The sequence below is a fragment of the Trichosurus vulpecula genome, chromosome 2, assembly GCF_011100635.1.
Source record: "Trichosurus vulpecula isolate mTriVul1 chromosome 2, mTriVul1.pri, whole genome shotgun sequence".
Lineage (NCBI taxonomy): Eukaryota > Metazoa > Chordata > Mammalia > Diprotodontia > Phalangeridae > Trichosurus > Trichosurus vulpecula.
Genome location: NC_050574.1, coordinates 49,158,141 through 49,185,871, shown reverse-complemented (window position 1 = coordinate 49,185,871; position 27,731 = coordinate 49,158,141). Strand labels below are relative to the sequence as shown.

Genomic DNA, 27,731 nt, shown 5'->3' with positions numbered 1-27,731 from the left:
ATACTAGAGAGCTGAAGAATGGAAGAAATCAGTGACAAGGCTCTGACAAGTTTAAAACATTTATTTAAAATACAATTTATAAAATGCTTAATCTGCTGACTTGGGGACCCGCGGAGAGGGGTGGGAGTTCAGGGAGCTGCCCAGCTACTCCAGCAGGGCAGAACTGCAGGATATATGGCATCTCTCCCTTCCTCCCCTACTCTTCTCCCCTGAACACACCCAAGGGGACCTTGGCTCACCCTGGGGGGAAACACAACTAGAAACAAGGTTCCAAGAGGTCTCTCAAGCCTCTGGGCCAGGGGTGGCCAAGTGTGGCCCCACCTATCTAGTCTCAACAAGAAGGCTCCCCCAGGGAGGGGCGGGCTGGGCTTATGGGGTGTTGCCTCCTGCCTGCAGGTGGGGAGCACCCTGATTGACTGGGCTGAGAGGGGCTGATCACCAACCCCTGCACCCCCAGCTCCTTTGGTTAGCTAGGCTGATGTGGGAGAAGTGGCTCATTGGAAGCTGTTAAGCCGGGAGGTCAGGGGCCTGGCCCATGGGGTCAGAGGAGCTGGAGGAGAGGATGTCACCGAGGTCAGGTAGCTAAAGGGACAGCAGCCTCGGGTTACTGCCCTCCACCCCATCCCGGATTTCCTAAGCCAAAGCCCACAGCTCACTTTAAAAATAAAAAAATAAAACAGAACAAAACTGAACCAAAGGAAATGCACTTAGGAAAGATGTGGACAACCACAGAAAGCCCAACCCCTCCTCCTCCCATCTCCCTGACCCAACCCCACAACTCACACACATAATAGAGTTTCCTATTTCCTTCTCTCATCTTTCCCACTCTGGGGAATCAAGGCAAAGCCTTGGTGCAGGAGCTGCTGGGGGCCCAGAACAGGGCTGAGTCTCACACCTCAGCAAAGGAGGGTTATAAGCTCCAGGCCTGGGGGTGGAGGGGGGGACCTCACCCCACTCATGCCCTTAACGCTGCAGAAAGGACCCAGGAAGGTATTTCCCTGGGCAGGAAGCCCCCTCCTGGGCCTGAGATATGCAAGTGTGGGCAGAAGTAGCCGGGGACCTCTGAGGCCAGGGTTAGCCTTGGGGGTTCCCTGCCCCCCAATCTTTTTGGGCCATTGAGTTGTGTAGACCGTGCACTCAGGCGAGTGGGTCAGAACTAAGGCGAGCAGGCCTCCCCTCTCCTCTGCCGCTCCTGGAGGTAATTCCCTGGGAAAAGAGGGGATCTGATGCCACTGTTTTACGGGCCGATGGTAGTCATTTGTCCCCTTCACTCACTGTGGCACCATCCCTCCTCGGGATCAACCCACTTAGACCCTCACTTTGGGGCAGGCAGTGACTGCAAAGAGCAGCAGGCTGTCTCCTAATTGTAGCCCTTTCCCCCTGCTGGGCCTGACCCCCATGGCAGGATAGGATAAAACAGGACAGGAGAGACAGCGCACATGCCACCACTGAAACAAGGCAAGGCTCAGGGGCCCCCGAGCAAATTCAACCTGCCGCACTGGGTCTAAATATGGCTTGGCAGTGAACACATGCTACCTGTGAAATGCAACAATTTCCCAATCCCTTGGAAACTTGTCAGTTAAAATCAGAAGCGGGCATTGGATACTAAGTCATAGGAAGAATCAGTGCAGTAGAAGAGAGTAGATGGGGACTGAGAAGAAAGGCAGACATCTCCCCAGTGTACAGGCAGCACGGACACACATGTACCCAGGAGGAAGCCACTTTAGGCAACACCTACTTCCTCTGCCCCGGTCTAAGGGGCCAAGCTGAATTTCCAGAATTCAGATGGGGTGTAAAACACCCTCCTCCGGCCCCTGCTTTGGAAGGCTGGGCATCTAGGCGAGGTGAGTGAACACTGTAGCTTTGACCTACAGGGAACCAGTCTGTCATCACCAACCAATGCATGAACGGGGGCTTCTTCCCAATGTTATTCGGTATGGTTAGTCCCCAAAGCAATGACTCCTACAAGGAAATGTGCCAGGTTCAGCTCTGGACTGGTACCATAAGCTGAGCGATAGTGGGGCCTCGGGCTCCTATGAGTTCAAACCTTGCTGTCGCTGGGAAATCGAGCTACCCTCTGACAACACTGTACACAGATGGTTTATCAGCAGAGGCCTTGGAGCCAGACTCATTCCCATGTTTTCCTTGGATAAGAAATCAAAATACTGAATAAATCTAGTTTTCCTTGCTTGTAAACCTGGGTATGACAAGTCTCTCTCCCTCCCTCACCCTGAACTCTTGGCTGGAAATAGCCCATGTGAATGCTAGGGTGGGGAGACCAGCCTGGGGAGAAAGGGAGGGCAAGCCTGTCTGCTTTCACCACCTCCATGAATACCAGCGGTGCCTCCTGCCAGCCCCAGCTCTCTGGCCTGGTCTCACTGAAGGGCCTCTACAAGAGGAGGCTCAGCTGAGGATAGGTGACTGGGAAGGGAGGGGAGGGGGGGGGCCCTCCCGGGGGCAGCAATAGGAACAGAGAACAAGAAGCTAAGCTTGCCAAAATCCAATCTGTTAATGTTTCTGCAAATTCATTGAAACATCTTAGAAGACTATCAACTACCCTTCTCAATTAAAACGAAAATTCATTTAACAGCTAAAACCCCTCCCATGCACTTCTCCTGGCAAATCAGACTCTGAAACAAACAAAAAAAAAAAAAAGAAAAGGAAAAAAAAAGAAAACAATCCTTTCAAATGGAACTTGCTATTTAAGTGATGAAGACATGCACGTTTGGGGGCGCTCCCATTTGTGTTTTGAAATCCCAAATTAATGAGCATGATAAACTGTTATTGCTGGCACTGGCTTCACCCCAAGTGGCACCATCTGACTCTCCACTCTGAGTCTGCGGTGGGCCCCCCAACCCACCTCATGCCCCCACCTTCTCCTTTTACAGCGACTTGGGACAGCCCTTGTCGATGTGCCAATCACAGTGGGAGGAGGGGGTCGGGGGTCACAGTGCACGGGGTTCAAGGTCACAGTGGGCGGAGCAAAGGGGATCACAGTGCAAGTAAATCAGGTCGTTCCCTCTGCTCAAGTCCAGCTGTCCGCCACGGCAGTGCGACCCATGGCGGACGACCCTGGCGGTGGTGGGGGCAGCGGCGGCAGCATCCTCTCGCTCCCACATTTATCTGCGCTGCTTGAAGCCTTGTGAACCATCAGGACCCAGGGGCTGCCTGATCACATTATTGGGCTGTCTGGTGTCTTCGGGCTGAGAGATCCTGGTTGGCCTAGAGGGAAGCAGATCAGAGTGGAAGGTCATTGGTGCGTGCGCCCTCACTGGCACCCTGGCACTCTCTGCACCCCACATTCCCTCTCCTTTCTCCCACACTCCTCCCCTGGGGTTAAGTCTTGTAGTATTAACAGGTTGTGCTGGTCCTCTGGTAGCTTGCAACACCAAGCCTGGAGGTCTGAACTGCTGCCAAGAGATGGAGGGGTGTCCTCTAGGCCACTGCCTTTGACCCTGGTTCATGGCTTTCCAGGCTTGGTGTCTCCACCCCTCGTCATCTCTGCGGATGAGCCCACTGCTGGAGGTGGCCTGCTTGCCCACATGCACTGAGACAGTCTGTCCTTGACAAGGGGCCAGAAAATTCTCCCAAGTGCTGGAATGAGATACTGACAAAGGCAGCTAAGCACTTCTCTTAGGAGGTAACAGAATGCTTACCCCAAGGTAGAAACCTGAGCTACCTTCACAGACAGAAATAAATGAAGCACAAGGGGGAGGTGACCAGCACACACAAAAATCACAAAGACGTGTATGTGTGTGTGTGTATGGTGGGGGGCGCCAGGGACCAGCTACTGTCATGACTTTAATTCCAGAACAAGCATCTCCCTTGAGAGTCTTTGGAAGAAAATTTTAAGAAGTACTGCAGGTGAGAAGGACTCACTGCCTTGAAAGGTAAGAAGGCCTCGAGCTTCCTGGTGCCTCAGAGCCCCACCAGTTTAACCCTTTTAAGCTCTCAGTGCTTTGGGTGAGGTCACGTGCCAACGCAGAGCAGAACACGATTTAAACCCAGGTCCTCTAACTAAAAACCCAGGGCTCTTTCCCTACCTGTTGCCATCTTCCCTGACAGCAGTTAAGCAACAGAAATAGTTTCAAGAAGGGTTTAATTATTGGGGGACAAATACAGAATAGGTTATTAAGGGAAACTACAGGCGTTTGGGAGGTAGCCCCCTGACCTACTGAGGTGACATCACTGCAAACAAGACGCACCCCAGGTAAGCCCATGTCCAACAAACTATTACAACACTTAGCCTCGTAAAAGCTGTTTTTATTTAATGACCTGAACTCTGCAGGCATCCAGGTTCAGGGGTCACAATCAGAAAACTTGAGGTTAGGAGTGTAAGTCCTGACAGTGCTGTGATAGAACTCTGGGCAGGCCCCTTCCACTTTCAGCCTCAACATCACAGGTAGGAGAGCTGGAAGGGCCCAAGAGAGCCTCCATTTCAACCTCAATTTCATAGAGGAAGAAACAAACACAGAGAGGGGAAGGGACCCGTCCAAAGCCATGCAGGTCATTAGTAGCAGTGCCAGGATTTGAATCCAGATCTTCTGTCTCTCTAGAAGGGCCAGCTGGATGGAGCTGTGTGTTTGCCATGCTCCAGGGAACAAGATAACACCAAATGGGCACCTTAAGTATGGTTCTTCTGCTCTGAGACTCCTCTATGAGAACCTGGAGCCCACAGATCAAACAGTACCTGCCCACGAGGCTCACCTGTCAAGGATGGGCTTCTCTTGCTCTTCCTCAGGGCTGGCACTACCTAGGATCCGCTTCCGGGCCTCAGCGTATTCCGCCTCACGCTGGGCCAAAGACTTCACAGGGAGGGCTGGCCTGCTGGTAGAGTTGGGGCTACTGACAACCCCGTTGCTTGTGGGCCTTTTGAGGATCCGTATTTGAGGAGGGGGTCCTGAGGGAAGGCTATCGTCCTGAATAACGATGGGCACTTTGGGAGGAGACGTAGATTTCCTGCTGATGGACAAAGCAAAGGTGGCTTCAAAATTCTTGTAAAATTCAAGTCCAATGTTTAACCCCACATTCCCAAAGTGCCCCAGGTACTAACATCCATGCCCAGGCTTCAGAGAAGGAGCAAACCACCAAGTGGTACAGCCCCAAACAGCAAGCCAACACTCAGCCAAGACACATGAAACGGCTTTTTGAGGCTAAAGCCCCTGGTCTCTTCCAAAAGCAACTCAACCCAGGGTGGGACAAGAGGCTTTCCCTCAGTGCCTCCTCCAGGACCTCTGGCCCCCCAAAGCCATACTAAGAGCAATAGGTAGAAATTGTAGAGACAAATTTAGGCTTATTATAAGGACAAATTTCCTCCAGATTCAAGGTATCCAAAAGTGGAAAGGGCTGTCTTGGGAGGCAGTAGGTGCTCCCTCCTGGGTGGTCTTCGAGCAAGGGCTGGATGACCACTTCTCAAGCGTACTGTAGTAGGGATTCTTTGGGGGTATGAGTTGAACTAGATGGCCACTGAGACCCCGCTCAACTTTAAAATTCTGATTTAGTGACTGTTTGGCGCCCCACAGCTACAAAATGCACATCCTGAACACAGCTCTCTGAGCAAGCCTGCTCCAACAAGAATCCCAGCTTCCTTGCTCAGAGAGGACCATGGCCACCCTGCAAGGACACAATACCTCAGCATGGCAGTACCTCCCCCCCACGAGATCTGAAGGGCTCAAATCGCCCCCAGGCTACGAGGGACCTACAAAAGATTTCTGGTGGGATTGAGAAAATGGCCCACATGCTTTTGGGGGATGGGGCTTATACTCCTCAGTGACAGACCCCAAAAGAGGTTAAGATTACCTCTTGGTTGTTGGGCTTAGCTGCACACTCTGGCTGGACAGCGGCGGGGCTTGGGTTAAGAATAATCCCAGAAATACAGGGAGGGCTCATGACCATGTGTGGGGAAGTGGCCTGCCTCCTCTACAGTAAGGCCACATCTGGAACCATCAACAAAATGCCCCACTCTGCCCCCACTCCCCTCCAAAAGAGAGGGTCCTAGCCACACCACAGGGCAGGGAAGAGACAAGCGAGTGGGAAGGGGGTCAAAGCAGGAGGATGACGTTCTTCAGAGGCATAAATAACCCCAAAATGCCCACAAAGACCCTCCCAACAACAGTTTGCTGACTTCTGCAGAACCAAACTGGCATCGGGGGAATCGGGGGAATCTGCTGGGGACTGGAGGGCAGCTGCTGCCATAGCTGAGCTGGAACAAGCATGGATGACATGAGAAAACATTCTGTAATGGAGGAGGTGGCGCGCGGTCACCGTGACGAGCAAACAGACAGACCTGGAGCCAGGAGTCTGATCAAGGAAGTGGGAAGCCAGGAGAGCTAGAGAAGAGGCAGCGCTGAGCATCCCCGACAGAGCTTCTCTGGAGAATGACTGTGGCCCACTCCCCAACTGGAGACCAGCCCTGGGCTGCGATCTCCTCACTTAGCTAGGGCACAGAAGCAAACCAGAATCACAGGCTGGCATCTGGAAGACAGTCCCCCCACTCTAGCCTGGAACCCTGTCCTGATGGGGAGCACACTTATTCTTAGAAGTCATCCAAAGATCCTCCAGGAGGCCGGTGTTACTGGACATACCTAAATGTCTCAAGTTCCTATTTCCCAGCTCAAAGGGGGAGGGTTCATTCTCTACAGTCTACACCTTGGGGTCAGCTAAAAAATAGCCATGACTGCCCAACTCTCAAATAGAGCAGGGGTCCTCTGGAGCAGAGAGTAGTCTTACCTCTCCTTTTGGGTGATCTTCAGTTTTTTTTCCAACCGTCTGTCTATTTCCTAGAGGGAAAAAATGTATAGAAAAAGTGGAAAAAAACATATCTCTCAAATAAAAGTTTAATTGTCTATATTTTTAAAAAAGAATCCAGGACATTGTCAAGGACTGTCAGGTCACTACTGTCTGGCTAGAAGCTCGACTATCTGCTGAGGTGACTTGAAGGATCACCTAAGTGAGACAGCCCTGGAAATGTCATATCCCTGAGTCCTGGCAGGGTCTTCAGGCCCAGGTGCCCATGCTGGATGGCAGGCCAAGCATGAGAACAACATGCAGCCCTGAGCGCACCAGAAAAGAGAAGCCAGACAAAACCACACCTCTCTGGGCCCAGTGGTAACTCATATTTCTACAGTGCTTAAAGGTTTACAAAGTGCATTCTTCACAACAACCCTGAGGGACAGGTAGTACAAATATTGGAATTTGCACTTTACTTGAGGAAACTAAGTCTCAGCAGTTCTATTTTTTGCCTATAGCCACATGATTATCACATACATGAGCTGGGATTGGAACTGGGGTCTCCTGACTCAAAATCTAGTACTCCTTCCACTCTACCCCATTATACAAAAAGATACCTAAGCATCACTAATCTAGATACTCCAGGAAGCAAAACCTGATTAAAAAGATGATCTCATTTTTCACAAAAGGAACTTAAAAATGGAAAGCATAACAGTGAAATGAATTCTTTTTTAGAAAACAGTACTCCCCCCCCCCAAAACAAAAACAAACATCCATCCTGCCCCTCTGACTGAAAAATGAATCCAGTCCCCAGGAGGCAGGCAGAAATTCTCAGCAGAGATTCATTTAGTTAAACAAAAGTTGCCTTTTAAAATGCAAATACTCCCAGAGACCATCAATTATTCACACAGAGAGAAGCCCCAGTGTGAACTGGCTGAACCAGAGCACAGAACCCTTAAAGCTGAATCCAGCTAGTAAAAGAATAAGCCTTCCTCTCATTTGGGAGCATTTGGCTGAAGGTCTCTTGCGGTAAGGAGGGAGCTTTAGGCAGGCCTAAGGTCACCAGGTGCCTAGGGAATAGGAGTAAGGCAGGTGCCAAACCTTCAGAGTCCCTACCTAGCCTTAGCCTACCTAGTACCTCACCATTCCAGTTCAGCCTGCAGAGTCACTGGGAGAATCCTCTAAGCCCTGGTCCACTCAAGAGCCAGGAATGACTCTCCCGCTGCCTGCTCCTTCAAGGCCAAAACTCCATCAGCAGCCTTTAAAGGCCTTTCGTAACTGGGACTGCCCCTCTTTCTCCACCCTTATTTCCAATGCCTTCCAATCCTGCCTCTCTCATGATGCTACTCCCAACAACCCACTGCTGGCAGTGCTAAACGATCAGCTGGAGTAAGGTCCTGGCAGTCTGGCACTTAACTGTGCTCAGAACTATTCAGTACATTAATCTAGTTGTTCCTGGAACTATACTATCAAGGCAGAGAGGTCAGCACAATTACATTCAACCATCTACATGGAAGAAGACAGTCAAAGGAAGGCCCAGACAGTAAGTCCTGATCAGGCTGTATTTCTCAAGTTTGTGCTGGGGTGGGCAGCCAAAGTGCTGTCATCCCCCTTTTACAGACGGGAAAGACAAGGCTCAGAGAGGTTCTATGAACAAGCCAGGGTCCAGAACTACCATAATCTGGGAGTCCAGGTCTCCCTGACTCCCAGTAATTTTCCCTTTAAAACAACCACGGACCACACAAAGAACTCTACCAACAAAGATTTATGTGGCTTCAAGGTGAGAAATCACATCCAGTTGTGGGGTGGTAGAAAACCCCATGGAAGGGGGTTGAGGGGTGTGTGTGTGTGTGTGTGTGTGTGTGTGTGTGTGTGTGTGTGTGTCTCTTAAACTAAAGGAAGAAGAAACTGAAATTGGGAGACCTGAAAGGTTAAAGCTATACACTAACAGCACCGGTGTTAAAAAAAAAAGTGATAAAAAAGAGAAGAGACTAACGTGGGAGAAAACAGAGTTTGACAACTGCCTGGATATGGGAGGGAGGGAAAAGAGATCATCAACTGTTAAGTGAAAACAGTTCTTACAAGGAATTTCTGAGCCCTGGCCTGGAGTCAGCCATAAAACACACAGCCCAACATGGCAGAGGGACAAAGGGCAGTCCCATGGTCAACAACTCTAGGGCACTGGGAAGCTGCAGTGGGCTAAGGCCACTCCCTGTGAGCTTCCTAATTTAGATAATTATTCTTGCTAACTAGATGCTAAGCTTGTTTCCATGCTATAGTCAAGGACAAGGGCTGTAAGCACCCTCTAAATTTCAGCACCCTAGGGCAAAGCCTGATTTCTCTGCCCTAGGTATGGCTGAGTTGTCAACAAAATTATTATTATATATTATAAACTATAAATAATTATTAACACCAAATTACTAAAGTTAAAGCACACATTTCCTGTTAATAACATTAAACTGTCATTAATTTTCAGACGACTTTACTTTCAAGCCTGGATCTGGGATACTGACAGTATCCCAGAGGGACTTCACAGGAGGAATATGAGAGGCCTGTCAATCATTCAGGTAGAAGTATGCAGGGGGCAGGTGGGAGGGAAAAATTACTGGGGACACTCTAAAGAGCATTTATTTATGTGGGTTATACCTATCAATAGTTACCATATTAGGAATTAAAACACCTTAGTATTGGTATGGAAGTATTTTTGGCCTTGTGGATTCCCCAAAAAGTTCCTAGAGGTCTCTGGAACACACTTTGGGAACTAGCATAAAGACAAAACCTTGGAACTGCAGGATGCTGTCGGAAAAAAAAAGGCAAGCCAGAAACAGAGGCCTTGGAGAGCCTATGTCAGGAAGCTGGAAGATCTGAAGGTAGTCTGCACCGACTTGAATTCACTTCAAGTTAACTCAAAAGGCCTTTATTAAGCACATTCTTGTGCCAGGGATAGAAAGCAAGCAAGAAAACAAGAGTCCCTGTCCTCAAGGGACTTTTATTCTACAGAGAAGAAACAACACATACACAGGTAAGGATGTATGCCTGAGACAGACAGACAGCTATACATATATAGTTACGCACTTAAAAGTAATTTGGTGGGAGGATGCTAATAGCAGGGCTGGACCAGGGGCTCCGGTAGGAAGCGGTATCCGAGCTGAAACCTGAATGAGGCTAGGGATTCCCAGCCAGCCGCACAGAGCCAGAAGCTGCAATGCCATGTCTGGGGAAGGGCTAGATGAGTCAGTTTGCCTGGAGTGGAGAGGGTACAAAGGGAAACACAAGGGAAGTAAGGAGAGACTGGAACCAGCTTTCAATGCCACAGAGGCATTTGTGTTTTAGTCTGGAGACTACCAACAATGCCCACTAAAGTTTTTGGAAGTGAGGGACCTGGTCAGCCAGGTGCTTGCTGGTTCATGGAAGACACATTGGAAATGGGGGAGAGGAGGGGAATGCAGGAGGTGGCAGAAGGAGGGAGCTGGAGGTGCTTGCCATGTGTGCATCAAGGGAGCCAGGGAGAGGCAGATGGAGAAGATGGAACAGACATAACTCAAGGAAGCTGAGAAATAGCTGGGAAGACGGATCAAAAGGCAAGGCCGGAACCTTTCCAAACAGCTCCAGTTAGAGAACAAGAGGAAGAAGGAAAGCCTACAAAAGTGACAGGCAACATCAGTGAGGCAGGAGAACCTCCAAGAGAGGACCATCAGGATCTCTGGAGAGCATTCGATACTGAGGAAGTAGTTAACAATGCCAAGGAGGTCCAGGAAGCTGAAGACAGAGAAGGATCTGGTGAGGAGCAAAGGCAATCTCAGTGGCTTGGCTGAAGGGTTTTTGAAGGGGCTGAGTGACTGGTATAAAGGATAGCTAGTCAAGGACTACAGACTACCCTTACAGCAAATTGCAAGGTCAAAGGATAGAAAAATAGGTGTTTCAGAGAGTAGCAGAGTGGAGGAAAAGCCTTTTTTTGGTGTTTGGTTTTGTTTTTTAAGAGTAGAGGCCTTAGCATGTTTGTGGGCAAAATAGAATGAACCAGTAAGCCAGTAGAGGGGAACAGACCAAAGAGAGTAAGAGAAGGGAACACTGATGGAACAAGGTTTTGGAAGTGGCCGGACCAAGAATACATTTGTTCTTGGAAAGTAAAGTAGGATCTGGCTGAATATGGAAGATTCTAAGGTAGAAACTGAGGCTGACAGAGCTCACACAGACGGCATGCATTTCCTCAGCCAAGTAGTGACTGATCAATTCACCTACTGAAAGTGAGGAGACTGAAATCCCCTCCCCCTAGATAGGAACCCGAGGAATTGGAAAGATGTAGGCGGATTCCTGCACGTCCAGGGCACTTCACATTTATCTATCAGGGAAGCCTGCCAGATTACAGAATCATGGAGCTCTAAGGTGACTATGCAGCCTAACCCCTTCCTTTTACAGGAAGCAGAGCCTCAGAAGTGATGGGACTTGCTCATAGTCACAGAGCTAGGAGGGGTCACCATTTGGGATCTTGACTATCATTCCATGGCTTTAGTTGTGAGTCATATTTATATAGAATATGTATGCCATGGAAGCTGTCACCCAAGTAAACAATACATGAACTGAAGAGGCCAAGGTATCTGAAAAAATCCCAATGGTGTCTTTTATTGCCTAATCATCAATGCTGACAGACTGCACACTCCCCCTTTTGGCCAAGATGCACAAGAAGCACTTGGAAAAGAGATGATGCATTTGTGTTTCAAGTGCTTTCTTCCCCTCCTTTGTCCCAAAGCTTAATTCTGTCTAAAAGTACGGGACCTCCTCAGGTAAGACTACTTACTATAAAAATACATCATACATTTCTGGGACTAAAAGGCTTTAAAGGCTTTCTAGCATTGGAAAAAAGAGAAGATGTCCATGGAACCTGGCCCTGAGATGCCACAGAGCCAAGATCCAAGGGGGCAGGGATAGCTAGTGGGTGGTTACAGGAAGCTGCTGCTGCAGATGAGCTCATGCCAGACCTCCTCAGGACACTGAAGAGGGCCAGAGACCAACATCCTTGATAACAATCCATTTTACAAAGTGCAGCACCATTAAATACTGGGTGGAACCAGCTTTTCAACAACTCTATTGGTATTATTTTCTGTAGTTCAATGTCGGGGAAAAAATGCAAGTTAGAAGAGCAGGGAGCAGGCCTTTACAAAGACCCAGCCACAGAGATCCTGTTAGCTCATCACAACTTGGGGGGGAGGGACAAAGGAAACTTGAGAAGGGGAGGTGGAAGGAAAGGAGGCAAAGAGCTAGAGGGCTGTCCTCTACATCTTCTCAACAAAACAGGGGAGTTCCAGGCCTGTTCTCTGAGCCTTAACCATTACCCCTTGCTTCAGTTGCGGGGTAATGAGGAAAGGCGAGAAGGGTACGCTCAGAAGAGAGAGCCTGAACTGTGGTGAGATCCCTCACAGATCCCAAATTTGGCCTTGGGCTTTGCACATCCAATCACTGTATTTTATCAAGTTGCCCAAGGGTGAGCACCTTCAGGGAAGTTAATTCACAAGAAAGAGATTGATTGTAAAACCAGAATACTTCTTCACTAAAGTACAAAAAGGATTGGTACCTTTGCAGCGACAAACACATGTATCCACCCCCTCCCATTAGTGTCAAGGCACCTTGTGAATCAGAAGGCTGCTTGGTAAGTGAGGAATCGAAGCCTAGAGTGACAGCTTTGTGGATATTTCACCCAAACTAGGGTGGCCTGATGCCCTACTGCTACTCTAACATAAAGTAAGCCTTTCAGCTCACTGGATTACGTTGGTATTGTGTATTTCTGCTAGAAACAGTGTTCTCTTCTCTAGGATAGTGCTGCAGGATATTGAACCAATTCTCATTTTAGAAACTTACAGTCAGGGCAGCTAGGTGGCGCAGTGAGTAGAGAGGAGGACATGAGTTCAAATTTAACCTCAAACACCTGACACACTTACTAGCTGTGTGACCTCGGGCAAGTCACTTAAACCCAATTGCCCTGCCTTCCCCCTCCCACCAAAAAGAATGCATTAAACTTACAGAGTCGTTTGTTCAGAACCCACAAGGCCCAAGCTATATCAGTAGGAAAAATAGTGTTTAAATATATCTGGACAAATGATCCCTCAGACTCTGAAAGTTTCCCCTGACCAGGACTTCCTTGTGCCCTGAAACAGCTTTGCCTAGTTCAGGGCAACTCAAATTTTTTCATTCTTTCTTATGGAGACAAAGAGCTGCCTATTGGCCCAAAGCAGTCTAAATTCAATCCCTTATCTGCACAGCTAACTTCAAATGCTTCTATGTCTACCATCAGTTCTCTAGACAAAAGGTTTCTGGCTCCTTCAACCAATCCCTTCTGATCATACCTCTAGTCTGTCAATGGCCCCAAGTTTTGTTGTTTTTTTTTTTCAACACCCCATCCTGGGGTAAAGGACAGGAGACTGTAGCTTCTTTTACATTAAACTGATGTCTGTAGGCTAAGATTCTAGGATGCACACCAATGATTTTTAGAAACTGCTCCAGGTTTATCAGCAACACAACAAGCAATATGTCTTAGGTGTGTCATTTTGGGAGAATATTTCCACAAATGACTAATCTCACCCATGAGCTGATCCTAAGGAGCTTCTATTTCAGTGGGTGATGCTTTCTGACTTTTCTCTAAATTGTAAGGGTCTACCATATTTCAATTCTATAATCTCTTTAGGTACTTAATTTCCCATCACCCTTCTTAACTCTCCTCAGTAGTGAATCTGACTGCTGGAAACAGCAAAACCATAGATCATAAATTTACTGATCTCACACCTATGATTATAACCTCTGGTATAATCCAGAAAAGACAAACCCACAAAATTTGAAAAGTACAACACTGATTTCTTTCAGAATCTGGAAGGCAGATTACATTTAGTGCCTCTTCAGGAAAAGGCTGTCAGGAGGGGGAAAAATGTCCTGGACCACACATTCCTGGTGAGTTTTTATTCTGGAACTCTGTTTACCAAGCTAATCACTCTTCAGGTGGATCTGGTACCTGGGGGCAATGATGCTAACCCCAAAGTCACTTAAGAGAAATCACTAGCTTTGGTGCCAGATCCCTCCCATCTCTTACCTCACAAATCTAGAAAAGAAGCTGGCTCAGCCTAAATAGGGCATATCATTGCTCTCCTAGGAGCTCCTCAGATTCATTACTAAGTAACCAAGCAGAAAGACCCAGGCTAATTCATTATCAGATTTTTAAAAAGGGTTTCCTGCCCTTTTAAAGTAAATCAATTAGCAGCCTTCATGTCCAGACATGCATTCTGAAGAGACCTGACCTCCAAATAGTAAAGCTGTGCTGAAAGGATTCACCCTGCTCAGCTTTAAGGCCCTCTGTGACGACTTCCTTCACCTCACTCATTATGTTATTAGCAGGCTTGGCTTAAAGAGTCCCATAGCTCAACCCCGCAGCTTGAGGTGGCTTTCCTGTGTTTGAGGAAGCTTGTAGTCTTATTACCAGGCCTCCCCAAGAATAGTGGCCCCAGTCAAAGAGGAGTGTGGGATAGGCAAACACAGTCTGATCATCCTGAGCACATTCTGTAACAATCAATTCCCCACAGTCATTATGTTAAAATGAGAGGATCTGGAGCTCAAAGAGAGACTTTAAAGATCAACCAGTCTGCGCTCCTCCTTAACAGCTGAGGAACCTGAGGCCCAGAGATATTCAGTGAATTGGCTCAGGGTCACTTACACAAGTGGGAAATCCCAAGAAGGGGTTTGGAAACTTGTCTCCAGCTGCCTTGTGCGTTACAGTTCCCAGCGTCACACTATTCAGCAGCTATCACTGAACAAGCCCAAAGAACAGGTGGCAGGTATCAAGGGGGAGGCAAAGGCCTAAGGTGGCAGATTCACAGTCAGTCCTTAGCCAGTCTATGTTTCAGACAATCGGCTGATTCTCCTCTAATTTCTTCCCCAGCTTCCCATGCCAGTTTCATAGATCTGTCATCACTAGTCTCGGCACCACAGACTCTGAGCCTGTTCCTATAGGAGTACACAGATAGAAGTAATCTCAGAAATTGCCTGGTACCATGCTCCCCATCTCCACTTCAGGCTTGCTGGTGCCTAGGAAAACATCCCCCACAATCAAGGGCGTCATTTTCAGGGTTAGGGTATAGCTCCAAAGCTCCTGAGGGCTGGTCCTTCATGAACTCAAGGCAGTATGATTTATTGAGATGGCCAGCTTCAAAGATTTCTTTGGAAGAAGGAAGGGGAAAGCGTGGGCTTGGACAAATAAGAGAAAGGGGGCCCAGACAAGAAAGACTAGTTATTTCCTACATCTGTACTGGGAGTCTGAGGACAATTTTTGGTCACCTCCTATCAGTCATATTCCTTTCAGAATCTGCCTCTAAAAATCTACCTGAAATCCCTTTAGCAAGAGCTCCACTTTTTTTATTTATTGGTACTAACAGGCCTCCTACAACCAAAGTCTAACTAGTGTTTGACTTGTAAGGGGCAGGGAGGCGAGGAACTCCCACTGAATTCACTACTGCTCTTGTATAGGGCAGGGCCATCCAACCTGCCTTGGACTGACCATACAGCCCTTCAGAAATCTGCTAGGAGGAGATAACCATTCTCACCCCTCTTCCTTCAGTTCTTCACAGAGTTGCTGTTAGAACTCCCTGATCCCTGCTCATGAAGGGAAGACTATTTGGGACACATGGTCCACAATTAAAAAACAAACACAGAGCAATGTCTTTGCCTGGTTGGTCAGAGGGGCAGAACGGTCTCTGGGAGCCAAATCACTGAATGAGGGCAAAGCTCCCCACACCTCTCAGTTAAACCCCCCAGCCCAGTCTTAAGTAGCACCCAAAAACGGATGTCCAGTTTAAAGTTTGGAAATGAACTGCTCTCTCGGAGAAGACCAATGATTGAGTGCTGACTAGCCAAATTATTTAACATCTTAGTGGCCATCCTCCTGGCCATCTTTGGAATTTTGGATACTGTTGAAGATCACGTCCTCCAGAGAGGATCATAAAATCAGACCTCAGAGCTGGAAGGGCCCCAAGAGACCATTCTAGTCCAACAAAAAAGAGCCTCCTCCATTTTCCCTGACAAGTGGTTGCCCCCACTCTGCTAGACCTCCAATGAAGAGGAAGCTATTGCCTCCAGAGGTAGGCGGATCCGCTTCTGGAGAGCTCTCCGTTTAGGAAGTCTTCCCTTCCAGCAAGCCTAAATCTGTCTCTCATCATGCCTAGTTCTGTCCTCTAGGGCAGACTTCAAGATGGCTTTCGAGGCTCCAGGTTAAGTATCCATAGTTTCTTCCACTGATCTTGAAAACATCAACTCCAGACGCTTGATTGGCCACCCTGGCTTTCCTCCTCCAGAGGCTCTCCAATGTGTCAATGTTCTTGTTCAAACAAGGCCCTCAGAACTGCACAGAATACTAAAGAATGGGTCTGAACAGGGTGGAGGAGGCATGATGGTGCTATTACCTTCCTTGTCCCGGACACCATTCTCCTCTCCTTCAACCTTAGTTCAGCGGGAGGTTGCCTTGGCTTTTTGTATGTCACTCACGCCACACCATATCTCATTATGGATAAAAATTCCAGAGTGTTTTCAGAAAAAGTACTGTCTCCTCCCCACATTCTATACCTATGAAGTCAATGTTCTGAACCTGAGCATTAAAATTTAATGTGTATCTATTAAAGATCATCTTAACAGTTTTGGCTGAATATGTTACAATGTTGAACCTCCCTTGGATCCTGGCTACACTTACTGTATTTGCTCTCCTTCCCAGCTCTAGGTCACCTACAAATTTGCTAAGTGAGCCATCTCTGCTTTTCTACAAACTCTTGATGAAAATGACAAACAACAAAGGACCGACCACAAACCCCTGGGGCACTCCACTAGAGACCTCTGCCGAGCTGTTATCCAACTACTATAGAAAAAACGACACCTACCAAATTCCCTTGCTCCTGTACCCAGCACCTTATCAAAAGAGGCAATCAGATCAGCCTTAGAGAACAGGTTCTTGGTGAAGATGGGCCCAGCTCCCTCTCTCATTAGTTGCCTTTCCTGGATATTTGCTGTGTCTTTCACGAATGATGTTCTAAAATTCTGCCAGGAATGGATGTCAAGGTCACCAGTCTAGCATTTGCTTACCCTTTCTCTTTCATTTTTTGATGATCCAAGCAACATTCTGCTTTTCCCAAGCCTGCAGTGGCTCAATTCTCCACAAGGGCAGTTCTGCCGATGCTCTTTCATTGATGTAGGGCAGCTGGGTGCTCCCTTCCTATTTCCTAACTCATACTGAGCATCAATTTCCTATTGGCCATTTTTACTTCTATCCCTCATGGTACAAAAGTTGTTGTTCTCGGCAGAGAAGAAAACAATCACGGCAAGATCTCCAGTGGTTGACCAGCACCCAATCCAACTGGAGCAGTGATCTTGACCTTGTTCTGACCCTTAGCTTCCCTCACAGGCCTCAGCATGCCACACTCTGAACACAGGGACTTGCGACACTACTCTGACTTACTCGAACCCTGCCTTCCATTTTCGCACGTGTCTTTTAGGAGTCCGAGCTGGCTGATGAGTTTCCTGTGCATCCACACTGATCTCTTTAGGCAAGTATAGCTTTTCGCCTTCTTTGAGCCAGTTCCTCTTTATAGCTTCAAAATTTTACCCTGGAGAGCTTCCCATCCCTCCTGTTTTGACTTTCCCTGCAGAACTTTAGGCCATGGGACCCTGGCTTGACTAAAAAATATTTTTCAAGACCTATTACGTAGCTTCCCTCTCCTCTACCCCAACGCTAAGATGGGAATGGTTACTCCCCACTCCCACCAATCAATTCCTCAATGATCCCTATAGTCATGGGTCTCGGGTCTCCTCCCATCAAGTCTCAGTGATGCCTAGTAAGTCAAATTTGCCTCCTTGATTTAGCTAGTCTTGCTTGTCACCCATATTTGGTGCTCTTCATATGTAGATGAGGCCAGGGATTTTCCCCACCAACTCCCTTCTTGGGTTTTGTCTTATGTGAACTTCTAGGTATCTCTATTGCTATTCTTTGCCTGCTACGGTCTCTCCCTATGGTATCTGGTTTGGTAGATACAAACAGGCAGTTTTATCTTTTTGCCTTCCACTTCAGGAAAAGTAAAGTCTCTGCCTGAGATATTTTTCATAAATTGTAAGCCATACAGTACTTGGAGAACACCTAATTTAACTTCCCTCCCCTCATTTACAAATGGAGAAACTGAATTCAGTGAATGAACTGAGGTTCCTAGTCCTCTTCTCTTTCTCCCTCATAGATGCTAGGAAACAACAGACAGGTTGCAACCCGGCACCTGCCATACCCATAAAAGCACTTTAGGAGAGGCCAGTTCATTTCAATAGGTTGACAAGGGTCCTCCAACAAGGAAATACTTAGGGCCAGACCTCCTGGGGTGGCTCCATACCTGCAGAACCAAACAGATTGTGGGAGACTGCAAAGGAACAATACCTCCACCAGGGGCTACCCCAAATGAATATCAAAAAGCACAGAGCCTGCCCACATGCAAGTCAAAAACACTGTGGGCCTCCTAGAGAGGACGGGAGGGAGGTTTATGAGGTCATTTCTGGTTCTTTCCCCCAACGATGGCCATGGAGAGCAGAGTTCTCTGGGTAGGCAGCCGTTTCTTAAGTGACACACCTTGGAAGAAATACACGAAAAGAAGGCTGGAGCCACTCTGGTGAAACTGAAATTAGCAACCTTCCTGATCGGCCCCACAAGTGCATGCAGTGCATAGGTTTTCCACTCAATTAAACAGATTAAGTAGAAAGCTCTCCATTTCTAAGAATCACAGCTTACAAGAAGCGTGGACTTCTGTCCTCCTCTGAGAGAACTCAAAGGTTCCTTTTCTGCCCAAAGGAGTAATGTCCCACTGTGGCACCTGCCTAATGACAATAGGAAAGGGGACCAGTTAAGCCCCTATTAAAAGGAAAGAAAGGCAACATATCATTGGCATAATGGTACTGCTGTAACCCATTAGTTGTGAGCCAAAGATATTCTGCTTGCAGGAAAACTTACTAAGGCATTCTCCAGGTTACCGTTTTAATCATGTTTTTAAGAAGATAGGTAGCCAATTCCAAGAACTCTATGGATTCTAATGCATTTAACTCACCAATCCTCTGCTCAGAGGAAGACCATGAGCAAACCCAGGAGGGTGAGTGGCTGAGGCCTGTGAAGTCAGTGACCCCTCAAAGAGACCTCCTTAAAGGAAAGAAAAAAGGAGGCAGATGGATGTCACAAATATCTTGGAACCAGTGGGAAGCCAAGCTGGAGGGCAGAGAATGGCTCTTTGACAGCCTACAAAGAGCAGCTGTCCCACAAGAACACTGTCCTTCCCCAGAAACAGGTTGCCACTTTGTCTGTTTGAGAACCAAGGCTCCCGGGAAAAGCAGTGTTCAGCTGTGTATTTATCATTCCTCTTACAAGGGAATGCCTGCTATTTCCTGTGTTGCGCTGGCGAGCCTCGAGGACTCAGGAAATGGCTCCCTCATTCTGGGGACCAGCAGCTTACAATGGGAACAATGGATGATGGGAGCTCGACACTGATTTACTGCCATGCACTACAATTTCTGGTGAAAAGAGCTATGTGCTATATTCTACATGAACAAGTCCCAGCCCTCCCATTTTAATCCAGTCCATTCCAATAAATACTTCTGGAGGGCCTATTCTCTGGAAGATCCTGTGCCTGGCACTGAAGAGAGCTGGGTATGCCCCAGGGAAACTGAGGGCCCAGGCAGAGGATATAAGAAACCCAAGGAGAGGGAGCCTTTCACCTGAAAGGTGCAAGGTCTGGGGTCAGGAAAAGTTTCCCAGAGGAAGTGACATCAGAGCTAGGTCTTGGTACATTCCAGCAGAGGAAACAGAACACTCCATTTGAGTTGGAACAGAAATTTCAGCCAGACTGTGGAGAGCCTTGAATGCCAAAATCATTTTATACTGTATTTGGCAATGGGAAGCCACTGAAGGTTTCTAAGCAGAAAAGTAATGGGATTAGAAGTGATCTATTTGGAAGATGACTCAGTGAAGTCTGGAGGGGAGGACAAAGCAGAGGTGGGAAGGCAGGCTGAGGCCAGAACTAAGGGTGGCAGCCCTGGGGAAGGAGAGGAGGGGCCAGATGGCAGAGATACTGAGAAACTACAGAGAAGGATACTAGGCTCTGCTACAAGAGAATGAAGACACTACTCCACTAATGTCTAAAGGTTTCAAAAGTGCTTTCCTCCCAACAATCCTATGAAGAGCCATACACAAGGGAGACCTAGTGTTGATATTGTAGATTCATGAGAATTAAATTGCAATGGTCTCTATTTAGGCATTTTGGCCACAGACATTGACTCATCCTCCCTGGGAAACAAGCAAGGCAGGAGTTGGTCTGGCAAGCAGGGCAAAGTACAGAAGAACCACTTCGCCAGGCCACTAAACCCAGTCAGAAGCTCCCTGGAGGCACGGGCTGACCTTCTGCCTCAGTCCCCCGGGGGTTCAACTGTTTAAGGATTGCAAACACCAGGAATGAAGAAATTCCCTTTCTCAAGGGGCTCTGATGTTTCAGGGCAGGCCAGTCTGCAACTGAAGACCTCCACACCAGGGAGACTTCACCAGGGTTAGAGAAAAGAAGTCAGTCTTAACGAAGAAAAGCAGGGCCTCCGGAGCCCCGCCTAAGAACATAGCTCCATCCACCACAGCAGCACCCTCCCAGGGTGCCCGGGCACCCATTTCGGAACAGTCCCCTCAATCGGGCTTAAGAGAGACCAGAGAAGAATAAAGGAGTTACAAGGAAAAACTCATCTTGCTCACTTTAAGGGGCCTGGGGAGAGAGGATACACACCCACATACACACACGTCATACATAAACACCCCATCCAGACACACACCCTCTCTACCCCTCACCACCACCACCCAGACACTCACACATATAAAGTCTCAAGAACAATCAAGTCCAGGGATGTATGGATTAGGCAACTTACAGATTGCACCTGGTGAGTAACAACAGATCACTGCACACGCTATTCAAGACTCAACCCACAGAAGAAGGCCCAAAATGAATGCAGGCAGAGGTGGGCACGACGTGCTGGGTACACAGATGGCAGTCTTTAAAGTGCCATCACAAGAGCAAGCAAAGGCAGAGAGATACAGCAATACTGCAGAGCCCCTGGAAGATCCAGAGGCACCTACCCACAGATGTGTCCCAAATAAAGTCTGTGCTTTTGACTGATCAATAGCTGACATTTCTACAGTGCTTTTAAATGTATGAACTGTTATGTGCAATACAATACCCATTCTACATATATGGACAGAGAGGTCCACAGTGTGTGTGGGACTTGCCCAGGGAAACAGCTGGAATTGGGTTTCAGGCTCCAAATTCATCTTTGGATTTCCCCATAACACAACTTGTGGGATCAACCGTACACATTACATAATGATGCTCTCTTCCAAGGCTATCTTCCTTCTTCTAAGTCAATGAGTATGTGTTAACCACTTACCATGTGGGGGCCACTGGGGAGACCTAGAAAGGCACTTACAGTCGCTACCCTCGAGGAGCTCACAGCCTAACAGAGGCTCCATACAAGATAGAGACAGCAAACTGGAGGTGATCTCAGGACCCTTGCAGAAGGCGATGGCAACAGGAAGCCAAGAGGCAGGGGGGAGCCTGCAAGCTGGGGGTAGCCCTTGTGTGGCCCCTCTCCTGGACAATGGGCCTCTTTTTCTTCATACTCCACAGTGTACAGGGCTAGCCACAGCAGGAGTCCTTCATGACTGACTGATATCTCCTTCCAGGAAGTGGGGGTCTCAGCAAGTCCCTTCAGCTTTTTGGGCTTCTAGGTTTGCATCTGGGGTTAGACTAGATTGCTAACACCCTTTTCTAACTGTAAAACCTGGGATCTTTCGAGCTAAGGATTCCAAAACTGAAACAAATATTCACTACCCTGAAACAATGACTCTAGTCTCTTTTCTCTGCAAGAGAAAAGGGAAAAGAAAGTCATGGGTCCTCATTCTTATTCCCCACTCATGAAGAGGGCTTGGGAAAACACGAACTTGGGGTTCTTATTCCAGAAAACCAGCCTGGACTTCTTCCTACTTAAAAAGACCTCTTTCCATTAGCTATTGCTATTACTTGCACTGGAAAATTGGCCCTTGGATGGAAGTCAGGAAATCTACTTTCTACTCCTGGCTGTCACTTATTATCTTTGTGATCTTGGGGTAAGTCCTTTCCCCTGGATAAGTCTCAGTTTTTGTTTCTCTGAAATGGAAATATCTGCCCTAAAGCTCTTTGTGAACTCCACAGTACTATCGGTGGATGTTTCCTCCTAAAGCCAGAGGGGGCCTGCGCTTCACCAGCCCCACTCAGGAAAGGGTCTGGAGTCAAATGGCCCTCACCAGAGCTGGCTGGCTTGGCGACTAAGTGACCCACTGGGAACTGCAGTCTGGATCTTTAACAACTGTAAACTAGCTTCAACAACAAGAAAAGTAAGAACAACACTGACTTGACTTGTTTACCCGATCACAAAGATTACTTCCCAAGCATCAAATGCTGCTTGTTTGAACAACAGAGATTCGCCTAAGCCAACAAAGGCAATTTAGAGAGTTCAGAACAACAGCTCAATCTCATGTTTTCAAGCCCTTTGCCAACATTCTCTGCCCCCAGTTTCTTTTTTAAAAGCATTTCCGTGGTAATGAAGGCCATATTCCTTAAACAGCCCTTTGATTAAGGATGTGGCATCTTGGGGGAAAAGTTTTAGGAACAATTTATAAGGGATAAAATTAGCTAAGGCCACCAACAGAAAGAACACCTCAAAGCCAATCTCCCGGTATCCAAATGTAATTTTAGTTTCTCATCAGTGTAATGGAAATACTACTTGCGCTGTGCGGCTGACCTCATAGGGCCACTGTAGGAAAGTGTTTTGTGAACTCTGTAAGGCAACAGAAAACAGACTTGGATATGCTGAGAGTCTGAGTAAGAAATTTCAGTTAATGCTCCACTCTTTAGGGTAGGGCAGCCAGAAGAGGAAAGAGTATAGTAGCAGAAAAAATAAAATCCAATGCCTCTCGGCTTTCTCTTGAGGAAGATGTTATGAATTAGAACTTCAGACGCGGTTTGCCCCTCTAGTTTACAGATTCGCTCATGATTTCCAGGTGCTGCTCCTGTACAGGTATCATTGGCTCCCTTCTGAAGCTTGCTTTCTGGATATTTCACTGGTGGAGAGGGTGAAAGGTGACCTGGGGTTCAAACGTGAAAATGATGACCACCCACCCTCCACCCTTTAACTGATCCCCTGAAGCCAAGGGAGGGCTTGGGTTGGGTACCTAGTAACCTGAGCAAGTCACCTAAGCCCTCTGGGCTGGAAAATGAGGGGGATGGACTGTTTTGCCTCATATTCATTCCAGGTCTAAATCTATGACACTATGACTAAAATCCTTCAATCCTAGGAAAACCAAATAGGCTACCTCCATGTGGAGGGCAGACACTTTAGTAAACATGATTACTAAGAATAATCACCAAGAGATAGATCTTTTACAAAAGTGCTGAGGATCAATGTCGGCTTCAGAAGCATCAAGCTGAAAGAAAATGGGCAAGGGAAAGAAGAGAGGCCTGCTGACTCCAGTAATTTGAAGGTCTAGCATATCAAAGAAGGCTCCGACTTGTTTTGCTGGCCCTCAGACCCCAGAAGGACAGGAAATGGGAAGAAGTAACTAAGAGGCAGAGGGAAGCTCCCCCTCCACAAAGGGAATGAGCAGTGTAGTGGGGCAGGTGCTGGATCCTCAAAAATCTGGGTCCTCCCACACTGGCTGAGAGACACTAGGCAAGTCACTGAAACTCAGGCAATGGTAAAAGGATAAATAGCTTATAGACAAGTTCCTGATATCCACTGATTGAGGGAGTTTCTACACCAATGAAATCCCAGACCCAGACCTAAGTGGCCTGGGGTGCTCAGCAGGCTCCCCCATCTGAAGGCCTTGAAGAAGTCCCTCCAACTCCGACACTGGGCAACCTGATACGGAGGCTGGCTGAGGGAAGGGGCTCAGTCTGAAGAGACACAAAAGAAAGAGAAACTAAAGGACTTTTCTACACTTTACAAAGCACTGTATATACATAAACTCATCGGATAGCCACAAAACCCATGTGAGGCAGGTACTGCTAGAGTACAGTATCCCCGTCATAACAACAACAACAAAAAAAAACAAAACCCTGAGACTCAAAGAGCCCAGGGTCACAGTCACTAGTATGTGAGGTGGAATCTCAATCTAGGGCTTCCAGGTACTATATCTATTTCACCAGATTGCCTCTAAGAAGGGGAAATTCAAATCACATCAAAATAATAAGAAGTAGCACTTACATAACATTTTAAGGCTTTCAAAGTGCTTTACAAATACGATCTCATTTGGTACAGGCTATTATCCCCATTTTACAGATAAGGAAACTGAGGCAGAGTTAATGTGCCTTACTTGGGATCACATAGCAAAGAAGCATCTGAGGACAGATGTGAATTCAGGTCTTCCTGACTCCAGGTCCAGGGCTCTGTACAATACTGCCTTGCTGCTCGTTAGCGGCATTAATTTAGAAGATAAATGAAACAGCTAAAATTAGGATTACTGAAGTCATCAGAAGGAATAGAGTAATGGCTAAGTTTTTAAGTAAGGAAGGCCTGAGCATGAGAATCTCATTTCTGATAAGTACCAGCTACAAGACCACAAGCAAAACAATAAGCCTCAGTTTCCTTATCTGTAAAATATTCAAGCAATAAACATTTATTAAGTGCCTATTAAGGCCTAAGCACCAGGCCAAGTACTGAGGATTCAAAGAGGCAAAAGACAAGCCCTCAGAGAGCTCACAATCTAGGGACAGTTCAGGCCTCAAAGAAGACTCAATGGAAAATATAGAAATCATTTTGTAAACTTCAAAGCATTATACAAATGTTAGTTGTTATTGCTGGTAGTACCAGCTACCTGTTCTATGGCACAACTGCTAGGAGACAAAAATTAGAGTTTCATAAGGCCAAGCAGACGAGCGCTCCAAATGAGGTCTCAATCTCCTTATTTAGGTAAAATGTCCCCAAGGTAAGCTCTGCCTCCCTCTCCCAGCCAGGCCAGGCCCCAACAAGGGTGTGATACAATCCAATTGAATAATCATAGAGTTCCTACCTCATAAGTCACGGAGTGGGGCCAAGAAAGATTAAAGGAAAGGAAATGCCTTTTTGGCAACATCCTATATAGTGCCAAGGAAGCCAGCCAGGCTCCAGGGCAGAAAGCCTGGGTTCTGTCCCTCACCACCTGTGTGACCCTGGGCAAGTCGTTGTCTCCCTGGGCTCCATTTTCTTCATCTGGAAAACGAGGGAGTTCAACTGCGTTCTTACTAGACCATCTTTCAAAGGTCCCCTTTGAGCTCTAAAGCTGCACGACCCTTCATCATAGGGAACCGTGGAAAAGCTTAAAATGGGAGCTAATACAATGTTTGGGGAGGTGGATAGACCAATGCAAATACTAGGAAAACAAGTCCAATGGGATGTGCTTCTAATGAAGCATCAACACCAGCATCATTTTATAAGGACAGTGGTTTCTGCATATCTCATGGCAAGGGCATCAGGGCAAATGAGACTAACACCAACACGTTACAGTCCTGCTGTTGCCTTCAGATGTATAAGACTAGGGGTTTAACCTGAAGTAATTCATTGTGGGGGCACGGATAGAGTGCCAGGCCTGGAATCAGATAGACTCCTTCCTGAGTTCAAATCTGGCCTCAGACACTTTCTAGCTGTGTGACCCTGGGCAACTCACTTAACTCAGTTTCCCTATCTGTAAAATGAGCTGGAGAAGGAAATGGCAAACCACTCCAGCATTTCTGCCAAGAAAACCCTCAAATGGGTCACAAAGTGTTGGACGCAACTAAAAAAAAAAAGACTAAAGGAAAGACCTAATGGTAACATAGAGGGAAAAGCATTGGATTGGGTGCCAGAGGACCTGGATTTGAGTTCAGGCTCTGTTTCTACTTTATGTAATCTTGGGCAAGTAGCTTAACTTCTCCAAGCCTCAGTTTCATCATCTAACACCAGGGGGCTGGACCTCAATCAGCTCCAAGGTCCCTCCCAGGTCTGAATAATTTGGCACTTTAACTAGACATTATAGCAGAGAGGTATGCTGAACTGGGAGTAATTGTGAGTTCCCAGAAAGCAAGGAATAGCTTTGACCTTTCTATGTACCCCCATTGCTCAGGGAAGTGACTGGTACACAGTAGGCGCTTAACTAATGTTTGCCGACATTGGTTCACCTTTAGCACCTGCCTCTGAAATGGTTGAGCAATCTCAGGCAAGTCCGTTTCTCTCTGGATCCCATTTTTCCCCTGCGTTATATAAGGAAATAAGAGGTTCAATCTCTTAAGGTCCAAAAGTTTAAATTATCTAAATTCTTGTAGAATCCAATTCCTTCTTTTCCAATCTGAGAAAGTCCTCAATAGTACCTTCTCCACAAACAGGCGATAAAAGCATGGAAGTTAAATTTGACAGCAAGAATTAATTAAGCACCCACGTGCAAAGTACTGTGTTGGGCACGGGAATACAGACTTAAAAAAAAGTTCCTGTCCTCAGGCACTTACCCTCTATTAGCGAAGTCTAAAAACTAGACCGGGAATGAAATGACTCGGGTTCCAGGCTAAACTCTACTATCATGTGATCTCGGGCAAAAAAATTCTCTCTGGGCATCGGTTTTCCCACCGGTAAAACGAGAAAGGTTGAATTCGATTTCAAAGGTCTCTGACAGTCTACAGATTCTAAGAATCATTCCAATTCCAGCTGTGATTTTTCTAGGAGGTGATATAATTGATAAAGATATAAGTGGAATGTTTCACTGATTCGAATAAACTGACAGTTTAAAAAGAAAAAAAAAAGCCTGCATTCGTGGAAAAGCTGGAATTCCTAGCACAGCTTCCTGCACGAAGACAGAGCACGCCACTCCGTCACCCCAAAATCAACAGGTCGACCAGCATTAAGCGCTCACTGGGAGCCCACCCGCGGCGGGGCGGCGGAACCCCCCGAGTACAAATGGGGAGCCAGGTCTGTGCCGCCTGCCGCCGGAAAGCCACGTTTGCGCCTCCGGGCCCGGCCACACCGGGCTAGGGCTTCTCGGGGCCGGCCACGCAGCCCACGAGGTTCAGCTCTCACGGAGCGCCTGCTGCGTGCCCGGGACAGCCGGCTCTCCCCGCAAATTCAAGGGCCGGCGAGCATACCCGGCGGCTCCGGACGCGCAGCCCCTCCCCACCCCGGCCCGGGTCCCCGGCTCGGGCTTCCGGACACCCCTCCCCCCGCCCGGGGAGGCCCCGCCGCATCCCGAGCGCGGGCACTTCCCGTCCACGCCCCGACCCCGCCGCCGCCTCCGGGGAGCCCCCGCTGGCCCGAACACGCGGCGCTGCCTGCAAGGGAGGCGCGTTTAGCCGCCCCCCCCAACTCTGGAAGTGGCACCCCCAGCCCGGAGCGCGGCGGCCTGGACTAGACTCCATCTCCAATCTCGCGTCCCGGCGCCTCCATGCCCGGACCACGGAGCGTGCCCGGCCGCCCACGTTGCCCCACGGCGGGGCAGAGCAGGGCAGGGCCCACCAAGTTTAAAATGGTGCCCGGCGGGGTGGAGCGGGAGCCTCGGGGGCAGCCCCAGGCTCCAGGGAAGGGAAAGAGAGAGCCCTGACGGGTAGGGGAGCACCCCCCCCTCCCGGGGTCGGCAGGGCCCCGCACGCCCCGGGGCGCCCCGAGAGAGGCGGAGAGGGAAAGGGAGAGCGGCCCCTTTAAGAGGCCTTCAAGGCGCTCAGGGACCCCGGGCCTCTTCTCCTGCCCCGGCCCGGCGTGGGGGTGGACCCTTCCCCGGGGAGAGCGGCACCCTCCGACCCGGTCCCCCGAGGCTCCCCCTCGCGCCAGATCCCGCCCGGCCCAGCCCCGGTCCGGCGGCTCCTCCTTACCCCACTGTCGGCCGCCTCCTCCCAGCTCTCAGCGACCTCCTCATCTTCCATCTTACTCGCCGCTTCCCACCCCCCCTCCCC

General features: G+C 48.2%; 1 protein-coding gene across 7 annotated transcripts; it reads right to left on the bottom strand.

Moving 5' to 3' along the window:
* Positions 1-41: 41 nt before the first annotated feature.
* Positions 42-27,731, bottom strand: SZRD1 (SUZ RNA binding domain containing 1). 7 transcript variants are annotated; one of them, XM_036746682.1, is made up of 5 exons: positions 27,651-27,731; positions 6,730-6,779; positions 6,287-6,436; positions 4,708-4,962; positions 42-3,222 (listed from the first exon to the last, which is right to left on the bottom strand). In XM_036746682.1, exons 3-5 carry the CDS (start codon positions 6,352-6,354, stop codon positions 3,120-3,122), a joined length of 426 nt encoding a protein of 141 aa, XP_036602577.1. In that variant the 5' UTR covers positions 6,355-6,436; positions 6,730-6,779; positions 27,651-27,731; the 3' UTR covers positions 42-3,119. The 7 variants fall into 7 exon arrangements, with proteins under 7 accessions (XP_036602577.1, XP_036602575.1, XP_036602576.1 ...); XM_036746680.1 differs by lacking the exon at positions 6,287-6,436 and having other exon boundaries at positions 27,651-27,725; XM_036746681.1 differs by lacking the exon at positions 6,287-6,436 and having other exon boundaries at positions 4,708-4,959; positions 27,651-27,712.